This window comes from Embiotoca jacksoni, unplaced genomic scaffold, assembly GCF_022577435.1.
Source record: "Embiotoca jacksoni isolate LCO1_2020_lvr unplaced genomic scaffold, fEmbJac1.0.p SCAF_48, whole genome shotgun sequence".
Classification (NCBI taxonomy): domain Eukaryota; kingdom Metazoa; phylum Chordata; class Actinopteri; family Embiotocidae; genus Embiotoca; species Embiotoca jacksoni.
This window is the reverse complement of record NW_027185401.1, coordinates 2,379,577-2,395,398: the sequence shown is the minus strand read 5'-3', so window position 1 is coordinate 2,395,398 and position 15,822 is coordinate 2,379,577. Positions and strand designations below refer to the sequence as shown.

The 15,822-nt window shown below is 43.0% G+C and overlaps 1 protein-coding gene and 1 long non-coding RNA gene across 3 annotated transcripts in view; one reads left to right on the top strand and one right to left on the bottom strand.

The window, feature by feature from the left end:
- lamc1 (laminin, gamma 1) overlaps positions 1 to 6,963 on the top strand; it is a 54,548-nt gene extending 47,585 nt beyond the window's left edge. For both annotated transcript variants that reach the window (XM_069170194.1, XM_069170193.1), the window contains 7 exons: positions 522 to 666; positions 775 to 924; positions 1,027 to 1,141; positions 2,369 to 2,568; positions 2,661 to 2,819; positions 3,421 to 3,520; positions 3,770 to 6,963. In XM_069170194.1, coding sequence (XP_069026295.1) covers positions 522 to 666; positions 775 to 924; positions 1,027 to 1,141; positions 2,369 to 2,568; positions 2,661 to 2,819; positions 3,421 to 3,520; positions 3,770 to 4,026 — 1,126 coding nt within the window. In that variant the 3' untranslated portion in view covers positions 4,027 to 6,963. The remainder of the gene's footprint in view (positions 1 to 521; positions 667 to 774; positions 925 to 1,026; positions 1,142 to 2,368; positions 2,569 to 2,660; positions 2,820 to 3,420; positions 3,521 to 3,769) is intronic.
- Positions 6,964 to 7,819: 856 nt separating this feature from the next.
- On the bottom strand, positions 7,820 to 14,930 carry LOC138210826 (uncharacterized). The gene is made up of 3 exons (XR_011179288.1): positions 14,826 to 14,930; positions 14,089 to 14,451; positions 7,820 to 8,281 (listed from the first exon to the last, which is right to left on the bottom strand). It is a non-coding gene; the product is annotated as an uncharacterized lncRNA (long non-coding RNA).
- Positions 14,931 to 15,822: the final 892 nt, after the last annotated feature.

Sequence of the window (15,822 nt, the reverse complement as noted above, 5' to 3'; positions counted from 1 at the left end):
CATTTTGTGTCTTTGTTGTCATTTTGTGTCTCTGTTATCATTTTGTTTCTTTGTTGTTGTTTTGTGTCTCTGTTATCATTTTGTCTCTTTATAGTCCTTTTTTGTCTCTGTTGTCATTTTGCATCTCTGTGGTGTCTGTTTGCTTTGTGTAGAACACATTTTTGTTTGTTTACTACAGTCTCTTATGCCACCACAAGGTGGCGCCAGAAACAAACCATGTTTAGCACCTCTCACAAAAGCTTTATAAAATGAATCACGCTGACAGTTCGGCTCCATGAAGCTGTTCTTAGAAGTGTTTTTGGGACTGTTTCACCTTTATTTGATATCAGATAGGAGACAAATTGGGGACAACGTGCAAATAATTTACCCCAAAACGACTCAAATGTTGGTCCTCTGGTTCTTTAAAAGGTTCTCGCCGTGTTTTGTTGGGTTTCCTCCAACATCTCCTCACACTTCTTTCAGTGAGCGTACTCGGATGCAGATTTCGCTGACCTTTCTCTTCTCGCTTACGTCCTGTTCAGGTACAACGAGGCGAAGGAGCTGGCGAAGAATCTGGAGAAACAGGCCAACAAGGTCCAGGCCGAGGCCGAAGACGCCGGGAACAAAGCTCTGAAGATCTTCGCCAACCTGACCAGCCTCCCGCCGTTCGACACCAAGGCCCTCGAGGTGACCGCCCGCCGTACGCAGAACGTCTTCAAGTCTGAAAACGACAGAATTAAAAGTGTCACGCGCGAGCCGATGGGACCGGTTTGACCGGTGTGTCTCGTTTTTCAGGACGAAGCCAACAAGATCAAGAAAGAGGCGTCGGACCTCGACAAGCTCATCGATAAGACGGAGAAGGAGTACAACGACCTCAGGGAAGACCTGAAGCCCAAAGAGCAGGAGGTCCGCAAACTGCTGGAGAAAGGAAAAAGCGAGCAGCAGGTGCGTTTTTAGCCGTTTTCGTCCCTTCGTGGTTGAAACCGAAACGCCACGCGGCGCCTCACGAACGTAACGTTTCCGTGTTTCCTCTTCCTTGCGCGATAGACTGCAGATCAGCTGTTGGCTCGAGCCGACGCTGCCAAAGCTGTGGCCGAGGAGGCGGCGAAGAAGGGCCAGTCGACTTTCAAGGAGGCCAAGAACATCCTGGACGACCTCCGAGGTACACCGACCGCCACCTCCCCTCGTTCCCTTCCAGTGTTTTCTGTCTCTGCTGCGTGTCGCAACACAACAAATCAAAAAGATGTATTTATACGCTGCTACGTTCGTTTTTCTTTTTACCTTAAAGTTCTATTTTTGCCCTGTTTGTAATGAAATTGTGACTTTAGTCGGTTTTAAAGGGGAATCCTAATGGACTTAAAACGTCCATGAGTTTTACACTGTAAAAATGCTTTTATTGAATTAAGTTCCTTTTTATTTTCATGTGCACATTCTTGGATATGTTTGAAGGTTTTTTTAAGGGGTAAAAACAAAAACCATTGAAATCTACAGAATAACAGCACACGTACACCTTCATTTTTGCCTTAAGTGGAATATTCAGGGTCTGGGCAAATTTGCGGACATTTAATAGTATAATATAATATAGGGATTCTAATTCCACTATGTTCACAAATAATTGTAATTGCTAAACAATCTGAAGTAGAAAACTGAAAATTTTACTTAATTTGTACCTTAAAAGATCCTCCTTGTTTTCAGACCATTTGCTGTTTTTTTAAGTTTTCAACACCCTAAAAAACCTTTTAAAACACTGAATAATTAACATCCATTTATTTATCGATTATAAAACCATATATTTAGAGATAGTTATTAGCTTAGGGTGATCTTTAAGATACTATTTGATGATAATGTTATTTTGTATATTTTAAGGTTCATTGAACCCCTTAAAAAATGTCTTAATCCACACGGGACACTCATTAAAACGACTTTATACAGTAAATTACAATCCATGAATTTATCTATTCATTTAATACAAAACGGGGTCACTAAAAATCCCTTAAAATCTCCTTAATGTCCTCCTGAAAATATATCAGAAGTTACATTTACTGTCTGTTGAGGGCTTTTGAAGAAAGAAAAAAAGCTTTTTGAAAGTTCTTTTTTTTTTTTTTTACAAATGAACGGATATATTAAGGGATCAAACACTTAGATGTAGATAAAAGTGTCTGTTTCAGCAGTAAATTTAAGGGTCATTTAAGGGGATTTTGAGGGATTGTTAGAGTTAAAACATCTTACAATATCTCAAAAGTTTAAGGCCATAAAAATCTGTCGTTATCTTTAAATTCAAAAAGTGATTCCGAGATACGTTCGAGGTCGCGTGTTGGACGCTGCGTGTTTTTTTTTTTTTTTTTGGTCTCATCCGGATGGTTTTTTTTTTTCTGTAACTTCCCGCCAGACTTCGACAGGAGGGTCAACGACAACAAGACGGCCGCGGAGGAGGCGCTAAAGAAGATCCCCGCCATCAACGCCACCATCATGGCCGCCAACGAGAAGACCAAGCAGGCGGAGGCGGCGCTCGGGAACGCCGCCTCCGACGCGCGGGAGGCCAAGAAAAAGGCGGAGGACGCCGAGAAGATCGCCAGCTACGTGCAGAAGGTAAAACGAGACGACGATGACCGGACCGGACCGGTCGCGTTCCCGTTTTTGTTTTGTTTTAACACCTCGTAAACCGACCCGTGTCCTCGCAGGAATCCGCCAAGACCAAGGAGGACGCGGAGAAGGCCCTCCGGGACACCAACAAGCTGGACGACGACGTCGGCAACATGATGGACCAGCTGAGCGCCGCCGAGCGGGAGCTGGCCCGGAAGAAGGCCGAGGCCGACCAGGACATGATGATGGCCGGGATGGTACGACCCCGCTCATCTCGCTTTACGTGAAGACTTCTCCGACTGTGGAGCCTGAAGTCCAAAAATACCAAAATAAAACAACAACAAAAACCTGCAGCTACGAAGCGCAAAACATTAAAACACAAAATAAAAAAACCTCAGCTTATGTCACGCTGATCGCAACGGTTGATCAAACCATTTTGTTTATGGTAAATAATAAATCGGATGCGATAGATCTGCCTGGGTAATGTCCCGATGAGACCTGAGAGTTTTAATGATGTCACGTTTGGCTGCATCTTATTTGGTGCAATTCTGCTGACTCGCAAGTTCTCAGGAAACTCTCTCCAAAGCTGATGACATCATTCTGTAGGTTTTTTTTTTTGTTTTTTTTTGGAGCTGCATTTTTCAACCTGAGGTTCTTATTTTTATTTATTCCTTATCGTTTTGTGTTTTTGGCACTTCAGTGTCACCGTAGGAAAAACAGTCTTCTGGAAAATCAGCCGCCTCCGGCTTCTTCTGTATTTCGGAAACTCCGGTTCATTGTATTACAATTATCGAGTTGTAAGAACTCCTAATCAATACATTTTATTATTATAATTATTATTATTATTGTCGCCTGCAGGCGTCGGACAACGCCAAGGAGGCGGAGGACAACGCCCGCAAGGCCAAGAGCACCGTGAAGACGGTCCTGAAGATCATCACGTCCCTGATGGACCAGCTGGGTGAGGACAGAAACCGCGACTCGTTTTTTTAAAAAAGTTTTTTAGTTTTATATAATCATAAACTCAAAGTTGAGTGTTTTTTCATCTGTTGGTCCAACAAAAACAACAAAAAAAAGACATTTTACAGCGTTAAAGGGGATTTCAGGGAATAATTATGCAAATCTTTCAATATTAGTTTCACAAATAGAGACGTCGGACGTGTCGACAATATGCGAAACGCTTTTGTCGTTCTTCGACATCTCCCCGCAGGAAACATCGACAAGGTGGACCTGAGCAAGCTGAACCAGATCGACGAGTCGCTGAAGAGGGCCAAGGGCAAGATGGCCGACAGCGATCTGGACAGGAAGCTGACGGAGCTGAACGACGTGGCGCGGACTCAGGAGGACATGATCAACGACTACGACCGGCAGATCCGCGAGATCCGCGCCGACATCGCCAACCTCAACGACATCAAGAACACGCTACCCGAGGGCTGCTTTAACACGCCGTCCCTGGAGAGGCCTTAGCCCCGCCCACCTCCTCCACCTCCTCCACCCACCTCCGACACTCCCCCCCCCCCCCCTTCTAACTTTACCAAAACATTTTTTTTTTTTTTTTAACTCTTTTCTTGTGTTTTCTTTTGTTTCTTTTTACAAGAGAGAAGCCAATATTTTATCAAAAAGCCACGTTCACGGTTTTCAGCGAAAGAGAAGCAGCTGTTTTTCTCTTCTTCTTTTTTTTTTGTTTGTTTTTTTGTTTTTTGGTCTGTAGGTTGTCGGTGTTTTTTTTTTTTTTTTTTGAGACGCGGCGACGGTAAGGATGAACTCAGAGAGGTGTTAAGAGCCTCGGAGGGGAAAAAAACAAAAAAACAAAACAACAACAAACAACCACATAAAAACCCGACGTGACTGCAGCCGTCTGCTCCGCAGGACGAAGTTTTCAATGGAAAAAAAAAAAAAACCGCGCAGGAAGTTTCTGGAGGAAGCGCCGCCCGCTCGCCCCTCTTTTTGTTTTCTTGCGTGTTTCGCCAGCCGTTTTTTTTTAAATTTTTTTACCCATCATGCCTTGGGACAAACCAACTATTTCAGACTCACTAACTTCATCGGAAACGTCCTTCGTCGGAGAGCGTTTCTTCTTCATTTTAAACCAACCCTGTTTTTTTTTTTCAGTGAAGGAAATCCTCTCCTTTCTCTTCTTTTCTCACCGACAACATTCACGGCAGGAGAAACGTTTTTTTTTATTCTCTTGTCCCTCGACAGTATTTTTGGCCTCCGACGGGTTGCGTTGTGGAGTTAAAGCCACAAAAAAAAAAACTCTGCTGCTGCATTCGGAGCCTCCGAAAGTCCCCCGAAAAAAAACATAAAAATAACGTTTCAACTTGAAAAGTTCGAGTTTGTTATCGAGTTCCTATAAAAAAATAAAGTTCCTGTCGCGACGCGTTTATATCAAGATTTATATCTAGTCTAGAAAAAGTCGCACACGGAGCAGGAAGTTGTAACCGTTACGAGTAAATATTCCAAGTTGCGTCTCTCGATCGACGTCGGCGCCCGAGTTACGCACGTTTCTTTTGGTGCGTGAACGTTTGTGATTTCAACGTGGAACCTGAAAGGAAAAATTTTATCTTTAGGGGGTGGTGGGAAGCGACGATTGCGTTCGTTAGATGTCGCGAGGGGTGGTTTGGGAACGTTTTTTTTTTATCCCCTCAGAAGGTTCCCGCCAGAACTCTCGTGTCGACCGGGGAACGAATTCTTCGGCGCGCAACGAAGCGAAAGTCAAAAGAAAAACCCGACCGGGTCGCTCCTCGATTCCGACGCGACCTTCTTCGGGTTCTCGGGACGGCGACGCTCCGCCTTCGTCGGTACTCGGAAGTCGCTCGGAAAACATCGTCGCAACGTCACGTGACAAGGAGAAACGTTCGCGAAAAAAACGCGATAAGAATCGATAGACGTAGCTAGGAACACTTAATCGTGAAGTTTTTTTGGGTTTTTTGGGGGTTTTTTTTGTGGTTTTTTTCGTCAAAAAACCTTCGGGGGACTTCGGGGGTTTCCGTCGGTGCGTCTTTTCCAATCATTTCTCACCGCGGTCAAACACCATTTCATGTTATATAACTCTACGAATTTTTTTTTAATTTTTTAATCGTCTATCGGAAGTTGCTGCTTTTCACTGGTGTTATTTTTTTTTTTTTTGTTTTTTTTGTTTTTGTTTTTGTTTTTTAATCGATCACGCATTAACTCTTCGTCTCCAGGCTAAAATCCAACACTATGCAACTTTGTACATTTTGCGTAGCGAGAATTTTATCTGATACACTGGTGCTAATAATTATTTCAAATGTTATATTTTTTGTGTGAATGTTTTTTATTATGACAATAGAGTGAGGAATTTTTTTTTTGTTTTTGTTATTTGTGTAAATAGAAAAATGATTCAGGAGCGGCTGTTTTTTTTTTAAATTTTTTTTTTAAAGAACTCCAACACGCAGTCAGCCACGTTAAGTTCGATCACAATCAATCAACGGAAACCTCCAGGTTAAATATATAGAAAATATCTACGATAACGTCTGTGGTATGTTATTATAATATGCTTGCTTGTATACAAGGCTCAAGTGTTGCTGCCTTATAGCGACGCCAATATTTCATTTTTGTGTGTTATTGATTCTCCGGGTCCTCACGAGTTAAATCGAGCTAACTGAATATTTGTTGTTCTTTTTGACCCTTTTTATTTTTATTATTTTGTTTATTTTCCGATCAGGACGTTTTGAAAGCGAGTCGTTTCACTGAATGGAGATTATGAGTCACACGTTGCTACAGTAGGTTTGAATTAGATATTTTTTTTTTTTTTTTTTTTTTGTGCCTTAATATAAAGTTCGATCGTAACACAGTCCAATGAAGGGCGTCCGCCTTTTTAATCTCACAGGTTTTTGGTCGTCCTCACAGCGGTACTGAAGCAGGGTTTGTTTTTGGTTTATTCTTTTTTTAGAGAGAAATCAGGTTCTGAGAATTTATTTTATTTTTTAATCCTGATCCAAACTTTTTTAAAAAAGTTTTTTTTAAATTCTCCACCGGCAGCTGATGCAGATAAAACAATCAGCTCTCGGCTCGGTCCGACGGTGAAGGAGAGAATCCGTTTTCTTTTTGTTTTTTTTTAACTCGTTTTTTCTCCCTCCATCCAGACGGTGGCGCTGCAGGCTGCGCAGCACACGCAGACATGATGTATAAACAGTATTTTAAGTTATAATGTACCCGTATTTTGTGTTGTAACCCTGTTGTCTGAGATGATGTACGAGCTGCTCAGCCTGCAGGACGCCTCCGTCTCCGTGTCCTTCTTGATTCTGTCGTGTTTTTATTTTTATTTTTTTTCAGCCCTGCGAGGACCTGAGCGACCCCCCCCTCCCCCCCGTTTGTTCCCACGTGCCTGTAAAATCCAAACTTAACATTTGAATAATAAAAGAAAATTACTACAGGACCCAGCTGCTCGGTGTGGTGGTGGTGTTTCATCCAGACATATTGAAAATAAAGAAAGACTTCGTTGAATATTCATTTACAAAAAAATGGGTTTTAAACCTCAAAAAAAAAAAGTTTAAATCAATATCTAAGACAGGAAAAAAAATTAACACTTATTTATTTATATATAGAATATATAAATTTAAATCAGTCATTATTTTACATGTTTTTGTTTTTTTATTGTATTTATGCAACTTTTATTTTGCAATTTTTAAAGTGTGTGAAATATGGAAATGAAACTACTTTCAAAGAAACTTAAGTATTTTCAAAATAAGAGTTTTATAATTTTCCAGAAATCCTTTTATTTCACAAAATAAAAATATACAATTGTTTTTCCCACAATGACACTATATTCACAACGTGAGGTAAATATTATTTTACTAATACAATTTAATATTTGTTTCTAACATTTCATGAATAGTCGGTCCATATATTTGCCTGCTTTTGTAACGTGGATTATTATCTGTCGGGATATAAAAGCCTTTTTTTTTTTATTTCATCCCTTCCTGTTTCCTGCCTCCTCCGATGACACCTGTGGTGATCTCGGATGTAAACACCAGTGTTTTGTTTGGTGTGTGTGTGTGTCTGTGTGTGTGTGTGTGTGTGTGTGCGCGCTCAGGACCTAATTAAAGCTTCGGGATGTAAACAAGAGTCCAGGTGTTTGTCCAGGTGTTTTGGAGGGGGGGGGGGGGGGGGGGGTTGGGGGGGAAGGGGTGATGACCCGTTGACCTGTCAGCTGGTGATCCAGAAGAGTCCTTAAAAAAAAAAAGTTCTGAGTTGTTCCTTTTAAACACATTTTATTGTGAAATCGCAAATGCGCACAAATCAGCGGTAAAAACAACAACAACAACAACAACAACAAAAAACGCACGTAACTCAGGCGATGATGTCAGTCAAGTGACGTAACTTGGGACACTTAATCATGAAGGTTATTGGCTCTTCCGGCTCCACGTGCTGCGTCGCGGTGCTGCGCTCCGTTCGTGCGCAACAGGAACCGTTGTTGGACAAACTTTCTGATCGCGCCTCATAAGGCTATTAAAGAAAAAACAAACGTAATAAAACAAAATAAAACATATATTTAAAGGCTCATTTAACGAGTACAACCGGTTCCTCGGTCCTCGCGGTACCGGACCTGAGACTTGAGACCTATGAGTTGTTGGACCGGACCTGCGTCTCCGTGCGTCTCCGTGCGTCTCCGCGGCGGCTCTCCAGCGTCCTCCGGTCTGTACTGACGGAGGAGATCTTCTCGGCCACCAGACTCTTTAACAACCAGAGGCCGGACATCCTGACCGGAACGAAACGGACAAACAGACGGTGAACATAAACATAAATACAAACACAAACACAAAACGGAGCCGTTTGGTTTTCCAGCGGGGCGCAACGCGTGTGCGTCATCAGCTGGCGACGAAAGAAATTCTTCTTTTACGTCTACTTTTTATTTGTATTTATTGTTATTATTATTATTATTATTATTATTATTAATACAAAAATGAACAGTGCAAATTCTTTTAGTGTAATACAAATCAATAGAATCAAGAAAAAAAGGGGGGTCAGAGGTCAATCAGAAATCGACATGTATATTTTTGTGTACATCTGGAACTTGTTTAAAATGTATTAATTGGCCAGATCTGTCCTTCACCATTAACACTGTTGTTTAATTGAATTGAATTCTATTTTATTTATATATATTGTGGATTTTAAAATGTTTTTTAATACTTTTACTGACTCTATTTTTATTCTGTAATTTGCATTGCTTTTCCTGTATCTTCCATGCTGCTGTAAGAAAACAACAACAACAACAAAACAAAACAACAACAACAACAACAACAACAAAAATCCCCTTTCAGGATCAATAAAGTATATCTATCTATCTAACTTGGTTGTCTGACACTAATAACTGTGGATAATATGTCTAGCCATAATAATCAGGCTGTTGTGCATCCTTTTTTTTTTATCAGTGTTGAATCTTCGTCTGAGGATCTTTTTCATTTATTATTCTAAATATTTACTTACAGTTAGGTGAGGACAGTGATTCCGATTATAATCTCTAGAATATTGGTTGTCTGGTTGCGTCGTGGCCAAATATTTCCATGTTATTTTAATTGTATGAGTCGATAAGAAGAAATATTTCCAGTGTATTTTATCTGGTGATGAGTCGGTGCAGAGACCAGCAGGGGGAGCCAGAGGGCCGTTTGTGTTTCTGCAGCCAGCAGGAAAGGTGAAGGACAGAAGAGCCTGTTTACAGCAATATTAAATGAAGTCTGAGGTCAGAGATACAAAAACCACCACAAAGACCCATTGATGACCAAAATGACCCTTTTTGGTGGTTAATTTAAGCGTTTATGTCGCTGTTTCGCAGCACTTTGAGTCTTATTCTGGTCATTTTAAAGGCTTTTTGCTCTTATTTTGCATCTCTCTAGTTTCTTTTAGTCACTTTGAATCTCTTTGTCATTATCTTGAGTCTCTCTGGTAATTTCAGCCCTTTTTGATGTAATTTAGAGGGTTTTTGCGTCTCCTACTGTTTTTTTAGTGTCTGTTTTAATCGTTATGCCCCCTTTTGTGGTCCCATTAGTCGTTTTGCGTCTCCTTACAGCCACTTTGTGGTTGTTTTGTGTCTTATTCTGGTCATTTTAAAGGGTTTTTGCTTTTATTTTGCATCTATTTGTAGTTTCTCTTGTCTCTTAATCATCACAGCCCTTTTTGTGGTCCTTAAAGTCGTGTTTTTTTAGTCGCTTTGTGGTCATTTTGACCATTTTTGATGTAATTTACATGGTTTTTGGCTTTTTTAGTGTCTGTTTTAATCGTTATGCCCCCTTTTGTGGTCCCATTAGTCGTTTTGCGTCTCCTTACAGCCACTTTGTGGTTGTTTTGTGTCTTATTCTGGTCATTTTAAAGGGTTTTTGCTTTTATTTTGCATCTATTTGTAGTTTCTCTTGTCTCTTAATCATCACAGCCCTTTTTGTGGTCCTTAAAGTCGTGTTTTTTTTAGTCGCTTTGTGGTCATTTTGACCATTTTTGATGTAATTTACATGGTTTTTTGGCTTTTTTAGTGTCTGTTTTAATCGTTATGCCCCCTTTTGTGGTCCCATTAGTCGTTTTGCGTCTCCTTACAGCCACTTTGTGGTTGTTTTGTGTCTTATTCTGGTCATTTTAAAGGGTTTTTGCTTTTATTTTGCATCTGTTTGTAGTTTCTCTTGTCTCTTAATCATCACGGCCCTTTTTGTGGTCCTTAAAGTCGTGTTTTTTAGTCGCTTTGTGGTCATTTTGACCATTTTTGATGTACTTTACATGTTTGTTTTTTTTTAATTTTTAGTGTCTGTTTTAATTGTTATGTCCCCTTTTGTGGTCCCATTAGTCGCTTTGCATCCCCTTGCAGTCACTTTGTCTCTTTGACGGTGTCATTTTGCAGGTGAAGCTGAACTTCCAGGGTGCTGTTCATTTAAAAAAAATAAAAAAAATAATAATAATAATAAAAAAAAAACTTCAGCATTAGTTAACAGAAGAGATGAAGAGAGGCTGTCTGACTCTTCCTCCGCATGTTATCCTTATTGCTGCAGCACGCGGTGTAAAATGTGCCCCCCCCCCCACCCCCCCCCAGGGTCAGTAAATCCATCCGCGCTCCTTCTCCGTCCTTCAGCGTGACTTCCCTGCGCGCTCCCGCCGCTCCTGTCACGCTCGTGCCCGAGCCGGGTAGAGTGGACCGCGAGCAGCGGCAGCGGCAGAGAGAGAAGGGGCAGCCCGCCGGAGACGCACCGACCACCGCACGACTCCGCTCGCTTCCAGCGGTTCACGCAGGATTTAACAGCGGCGGCTCCCCGGGGCGGACACTTCTGGGGGGGGGGGGGAGGCAAGAGAGGAAGAGGGGCTGCCGGCTTTCTCCCGGACGCCGGTTTTGGTGGAAGTTTAAAGCCCGGACGAGGTAAAGCTGGAAGAGCGGAACAATGAGGGAGAGCCAGCCGGGCTGCCGGACCGCCGCCGCCGGCTGCTGCCGCCGCCGCCGCCGCCGCAGCTAACGGCTAGCTAGGAGCAACTGGGCGGTCAAACTCTCCCGTGACGGATTACACGGCGACTTTTAACGCTTTTTCTCACCGGCTGAACACTTAAACTCACATTTCCCGGATTAACGTACACTTCTGGAGGGCTTCTATTTGTTTTTGTTTTTAAAGAGAACAAGTTTTTTTTTTTTTTTTTTTTTTTTTTTCCCCCCCACCGTGTTGGATATGGAGACGGACTCGGTGGCAGGCGACGTGGACTCGCTGCACGGCGGACTGAGCCTCCTGGACCCCCTGGTGGACCGGATCCTGGTGGACACGGTGTCCCAGCTGCAGGGATGGCTCCGAGTTTACGGTAAGACAAAAACACTAAAAGAGGGCAGGGAGGACCCCCCATGAGGGGTTTTTTTTTTTGGTCAGCGTGGAGCGTGGTTACCGTGTGGAGAGAGCCAGGTAACGGCCGTGGGCCAAGGCCGAGGTCATGGCTGCCACCGGGGAGGTGGAGGGGGGGGACGGACGGAGCTACTGTCAGCCTGCTCTTTACCCACAAATTCCTTCAGTGTACAACCCCCCCCCCCCCCCCCCCCTCCACCTCCACCACCACCACCACCACCAAGAGAGGTCAGAGGTCAAAGCACCATCCACCCCTCAGCCAGCTGGGCTCAGGGTTTTCCCCCTTAATGTCAGTTCTGGGTTTGACCCTGAAACTCCTCAGGTTCCCCTTTTAAACCTAAAGGGGTTTGAAATAGTTCCCATGGATCTCCTAAAATAGACCCAACTCAGTCCACAGACTTGGACTGTTTGTCCACACACACATACACACACCAGAGTAGAAAGAAGTTGGTATTATCTTTCTGTAGTTTTAATGCGTCTCCATGAAACAAAGTCTTTTTAAAATGGTCCTTTTTAATTTGTCCTTAATTTACCGCTTAAAACACCAGACGCAGTCATCTACAGTTTGTTTTCACAGCCCTTAATTTAACCCTTATTTATTAACCTTATTTAACCTGCTAATAAATGAAGTTTTAAGGAATTCCTAATGAATTATTCAGGTTTTTAATAGGTTCACCAAGAGACACATCAACAAATTGGAAATGTGTTCAAGGGGTTTTAAAGGATTTATTTCATGGAGTATTTAAAAGGTGTAAAAACTGTCTAAAATTTTTAAAAAGTTTAAGGGATTTTTTTACCTTTTACAATGCTTGGTTAAAGTTTCTTTTTTTTTTTAAGACATAAAGTGAGTACGAAAACCCAGGTGGCTTTTTACAGGTAAAATTTTGGGACGGTTATCAAGCTGTTAAAATCCCTCACTTTGAACAGCTATCGCTTCATTTTGGGAACGAATTTAAGGGTATTTGAAGGAATTGTTGTTTCGTATTCTCCTTTTCCATCTTTGATATTGGATTTGCCAAATCAACTTTTGATTTGTCTTCTGGTGAATATTCACCACGGTGCCGGGCGGCGGTCGAAGTGTTAACCGGCGCTAACTGGACTTTTAAGTAACGCTTAAAATGACTCCGGACCCCCTGAGACCAAATGAATAACCTCGCTCGACCAAAACTGGGTCACATGACTCAGCGTGACGTCCACGTCACAGGCCGGTGTTGACAGCTCATGTTTCCCGTCCTGGACGCTTGTTCTCCTTTTCTTTTTTTATTTTTTTTATTTGTTGAAATAAACGTGTCAGCGAGCCTCGCGAGACGGTCGGACCGAAACCGGTGCTGGAAAAGTGTCCCACGGCAGGAAGTCGTTCTTGCAGTCTTTTTTTTTTTTTTTTGCCCTCGTTGGCTGCCGAGTTGTTGTTTGCTCACAGTCTGAGTCATTTTACTGGTGGCTGCAGTGACGTAAAGCCGTCCACACCCCAAAAATACCATCTCTACAGACTTTTATTTGTTATTTCATTTTGTGGGACAGTAACCTCGGGGCCTGCGTGGTGGTGTCCCGGGGGACGTCTCGGGCTGACGCGTTCGTGGTACAACTGGAGACGCGGGAGAACTGAGCGTCTTCGAAAATACAGCTTCGTGGGCCTGACGTCACCTGTGTTGCTGAAATATTTAGCCGACTAAGCGATATCTGATAGACGGAACATTGGGGGAACGTTGTTTGTGATAATGAAGTCACTTTATAAAAAGCAATTTCTTGAACGCCTTTTAAGTTAAGAGGTTTTTTTTCTTCATGCGATTTGGTTTTTGGATTCAATTAAAAGTTGAATTTTTTTATTTGGGTTTCGGATCTGCTGTCAAGATCACCACAAAAGACACATTTGACATTTTCAATCCGCGATTCATTTGATATTTTACAGATTCATAGTTTGTCAATGAAATGTCTGAGAATTGTGGAAAATGTCAGTTAAATTTCTCCCATTCAGATCTTCTTTCTTATATGCACAGCTAAAGTTTTTTTTTAATTTTTTTTTTAAAGAAGAACCAAGGACCCTTTTTAACTAAGGGGAAAATTCAAAGCTGTTTGGGAAATTTAAACCACAGAGTGCCTTTAATTGATGATTAAAGGCACAGGCAAAAGATAATCCAAAATAAACCTCATCAACCTAATAATTCATTTACCCAACATTTGGTTTGAATCTGTGATTTTTCACCTGCGTTTGAAAAACATCTGCCTTCTGAATTTTAAGGGGTTTTTACCCCCCCCCCCCAAAAAAAACCCCCTTTAAAACACAGCAGAGCTGATTAACAACCTCTTAAACTCGCTCAGAAATCCCTTGAAACGTGTTAGTATTGCACCTTAAAGTTTAATTTTTAGCTTTTTAAGGGCTTCAGTGTTCCACTATTAGTAGTAATTGAAACAGTGTGTGAATTTGATCCCGCTGAACATGTGTACATAACAAGTGAACGTGTCTTCAGACAACCTTGGAAAACACGGACCGAAACGTCCTCGTGGGTTTATTTAAAACTTGCGGCGAGCAGTTGTGCCCTGAAGGCAGCGCCGGTATCTGTGGAAGCAGGACTGTGTCAGGGTGTTTGCGCTGCCTTCCCCTCCCTCTTCTCCCTCCCTTCCTCCCTTCCTCCCTTCCTCCCTCCCTTCCCCCCCCTGGTGTTGGCAGAGTGTGATGTCAGCAGCCGGTTTGTGCCGGTGATCTCACCCGGCAGGACTCCGGCTCTGGCATCGCGTCCTCCTCGCTGCCGCTCCACAGCTCGCATTCCTCGAATGGGTCCAACAATGGCCTGGTGGTGATGTCGCCTTCAGGGTCCACCTGGCTGCTGGCAATGTGCTGCCTTCAGGGTCCGCCTGGCTGCTGGCAATGTGCTGCCTTCAGGGTCCGCCTGGCTGCTGGCAATGTGCTGCCTTCAGGGTCCACCTGGCTGCTGGCAATGTGCTGCCTTCAGGGTCCGCCTGGCTGCTGGCAATGTGCTGCCTTCAAGGTCCGCCTGGCTGCTGGCAATGTGCTGCCTTCAAGGTCCACCCGGCTTGCTGCTGCCGCGCGGTGCCTTCGAGGTCCACGTTACTGAGAGGCAAAATGTGAATGAGTCGTTTTGTTGCATCAGACCAGCAGACTTAAAGATGAGCTCATCATCACCACTTTTAGTTGAGTTTTAGGTTTAACTGTTTATTTTGTTTGATATGTATAAAAAAAAATAAAAAAAAAATAAGTATCAATAGATTTAATAGAAGCGCGCGAGACGGACGTATCGGCGGCTCGATTTTGAAATCGTAGACGTCGCGACTTTTAAATGTTCTAAAAGAAAGAACTTCCGAACAGGGAAGTATTTACAATGTTTTGTTTACATCGCATTTGCTAATCCGGCTCGTAAACTATCTTGGCTTCGCACAAAGAGCCCGTAGCTCCGCCCACAGAGAAGAAGTACACCGATTTGTAACCTTATACGGCTTTCATCACCAGCGTGAAGGTCTTCCCTCCGAGCCGTCCGGTCGTCCCGCTGGGTTTTTTTTTTTAATATTTTTTTTTTATTTAATCCATCTCTGTGTCGGCTCATTGAAAGCATCGACAAAAGTGCATTATCCAGTGAAAGGCTGCTGTGTATAAGCCTATTAAAGCTGACCGCAGACAGACGCTTTAACGGCGGGATTGATCTCCTCCTCCCTCCCCCTCCCTCCCCCCTCCGCTCCCCCGCCGGCCGGCCGGCTGCGAGAGGCCATCGTGTCGGAAGTCAAGTCGGCTCAGAGGAAAGATGAGAGCATACGTTGTATAATTTCATCCTCTCGATTGATTAATCCCCTCGGCGTGACAGATGATCTGTGAAGCCGTCAGTCGGGAGAGGAAGGAGGAAGGAGGAAGGAGGAAGGAGGAAGTCGTCGTGACAGAAAAAGACACACCGGCGGGATCCTGTGTTTCCCGTAACACGTCACGCCACTTTTATCTCGACCTTAAATCTCCTTGACTTTCGTGCAACGAGCACCGTATTTCCTAAAATAGTGACCGGCCTTCATAATTTTTATTTTTTTATCATTACAAAGCCTCGTTTTGATCCGCTCCCCGTTTGCCCCGGTTAAAGTTACTGCGTCGCATTCGTTCTCCAGCAGACAAGATAACCCTTCATTTTTCCTCAACGAGGCTTTTATTTTGAAAAAAAAAAACAACAAAACAAACGTACAGGAAAAATGCTGCGACTGAAATCGGACCCTCCCGCTGATCGCAAAAGCTCTTCTTAGCCGGTCGACTTAAAATCTGAAATGTTCATCGCTAAATCCAGATTTAGTCTATTTCTGCACCCTTTCGGGCTTTTTATTATTATTATTATTTTTTTTTTTGTGGAGGCTTTTAAAGAGTCTCCAGCGGCTTCGCCTTGGAAGTGCCACGTAAACGCATCTGTCGTATACATAATCTTATAGGACGCGTAATAATCGTGTGAAACTG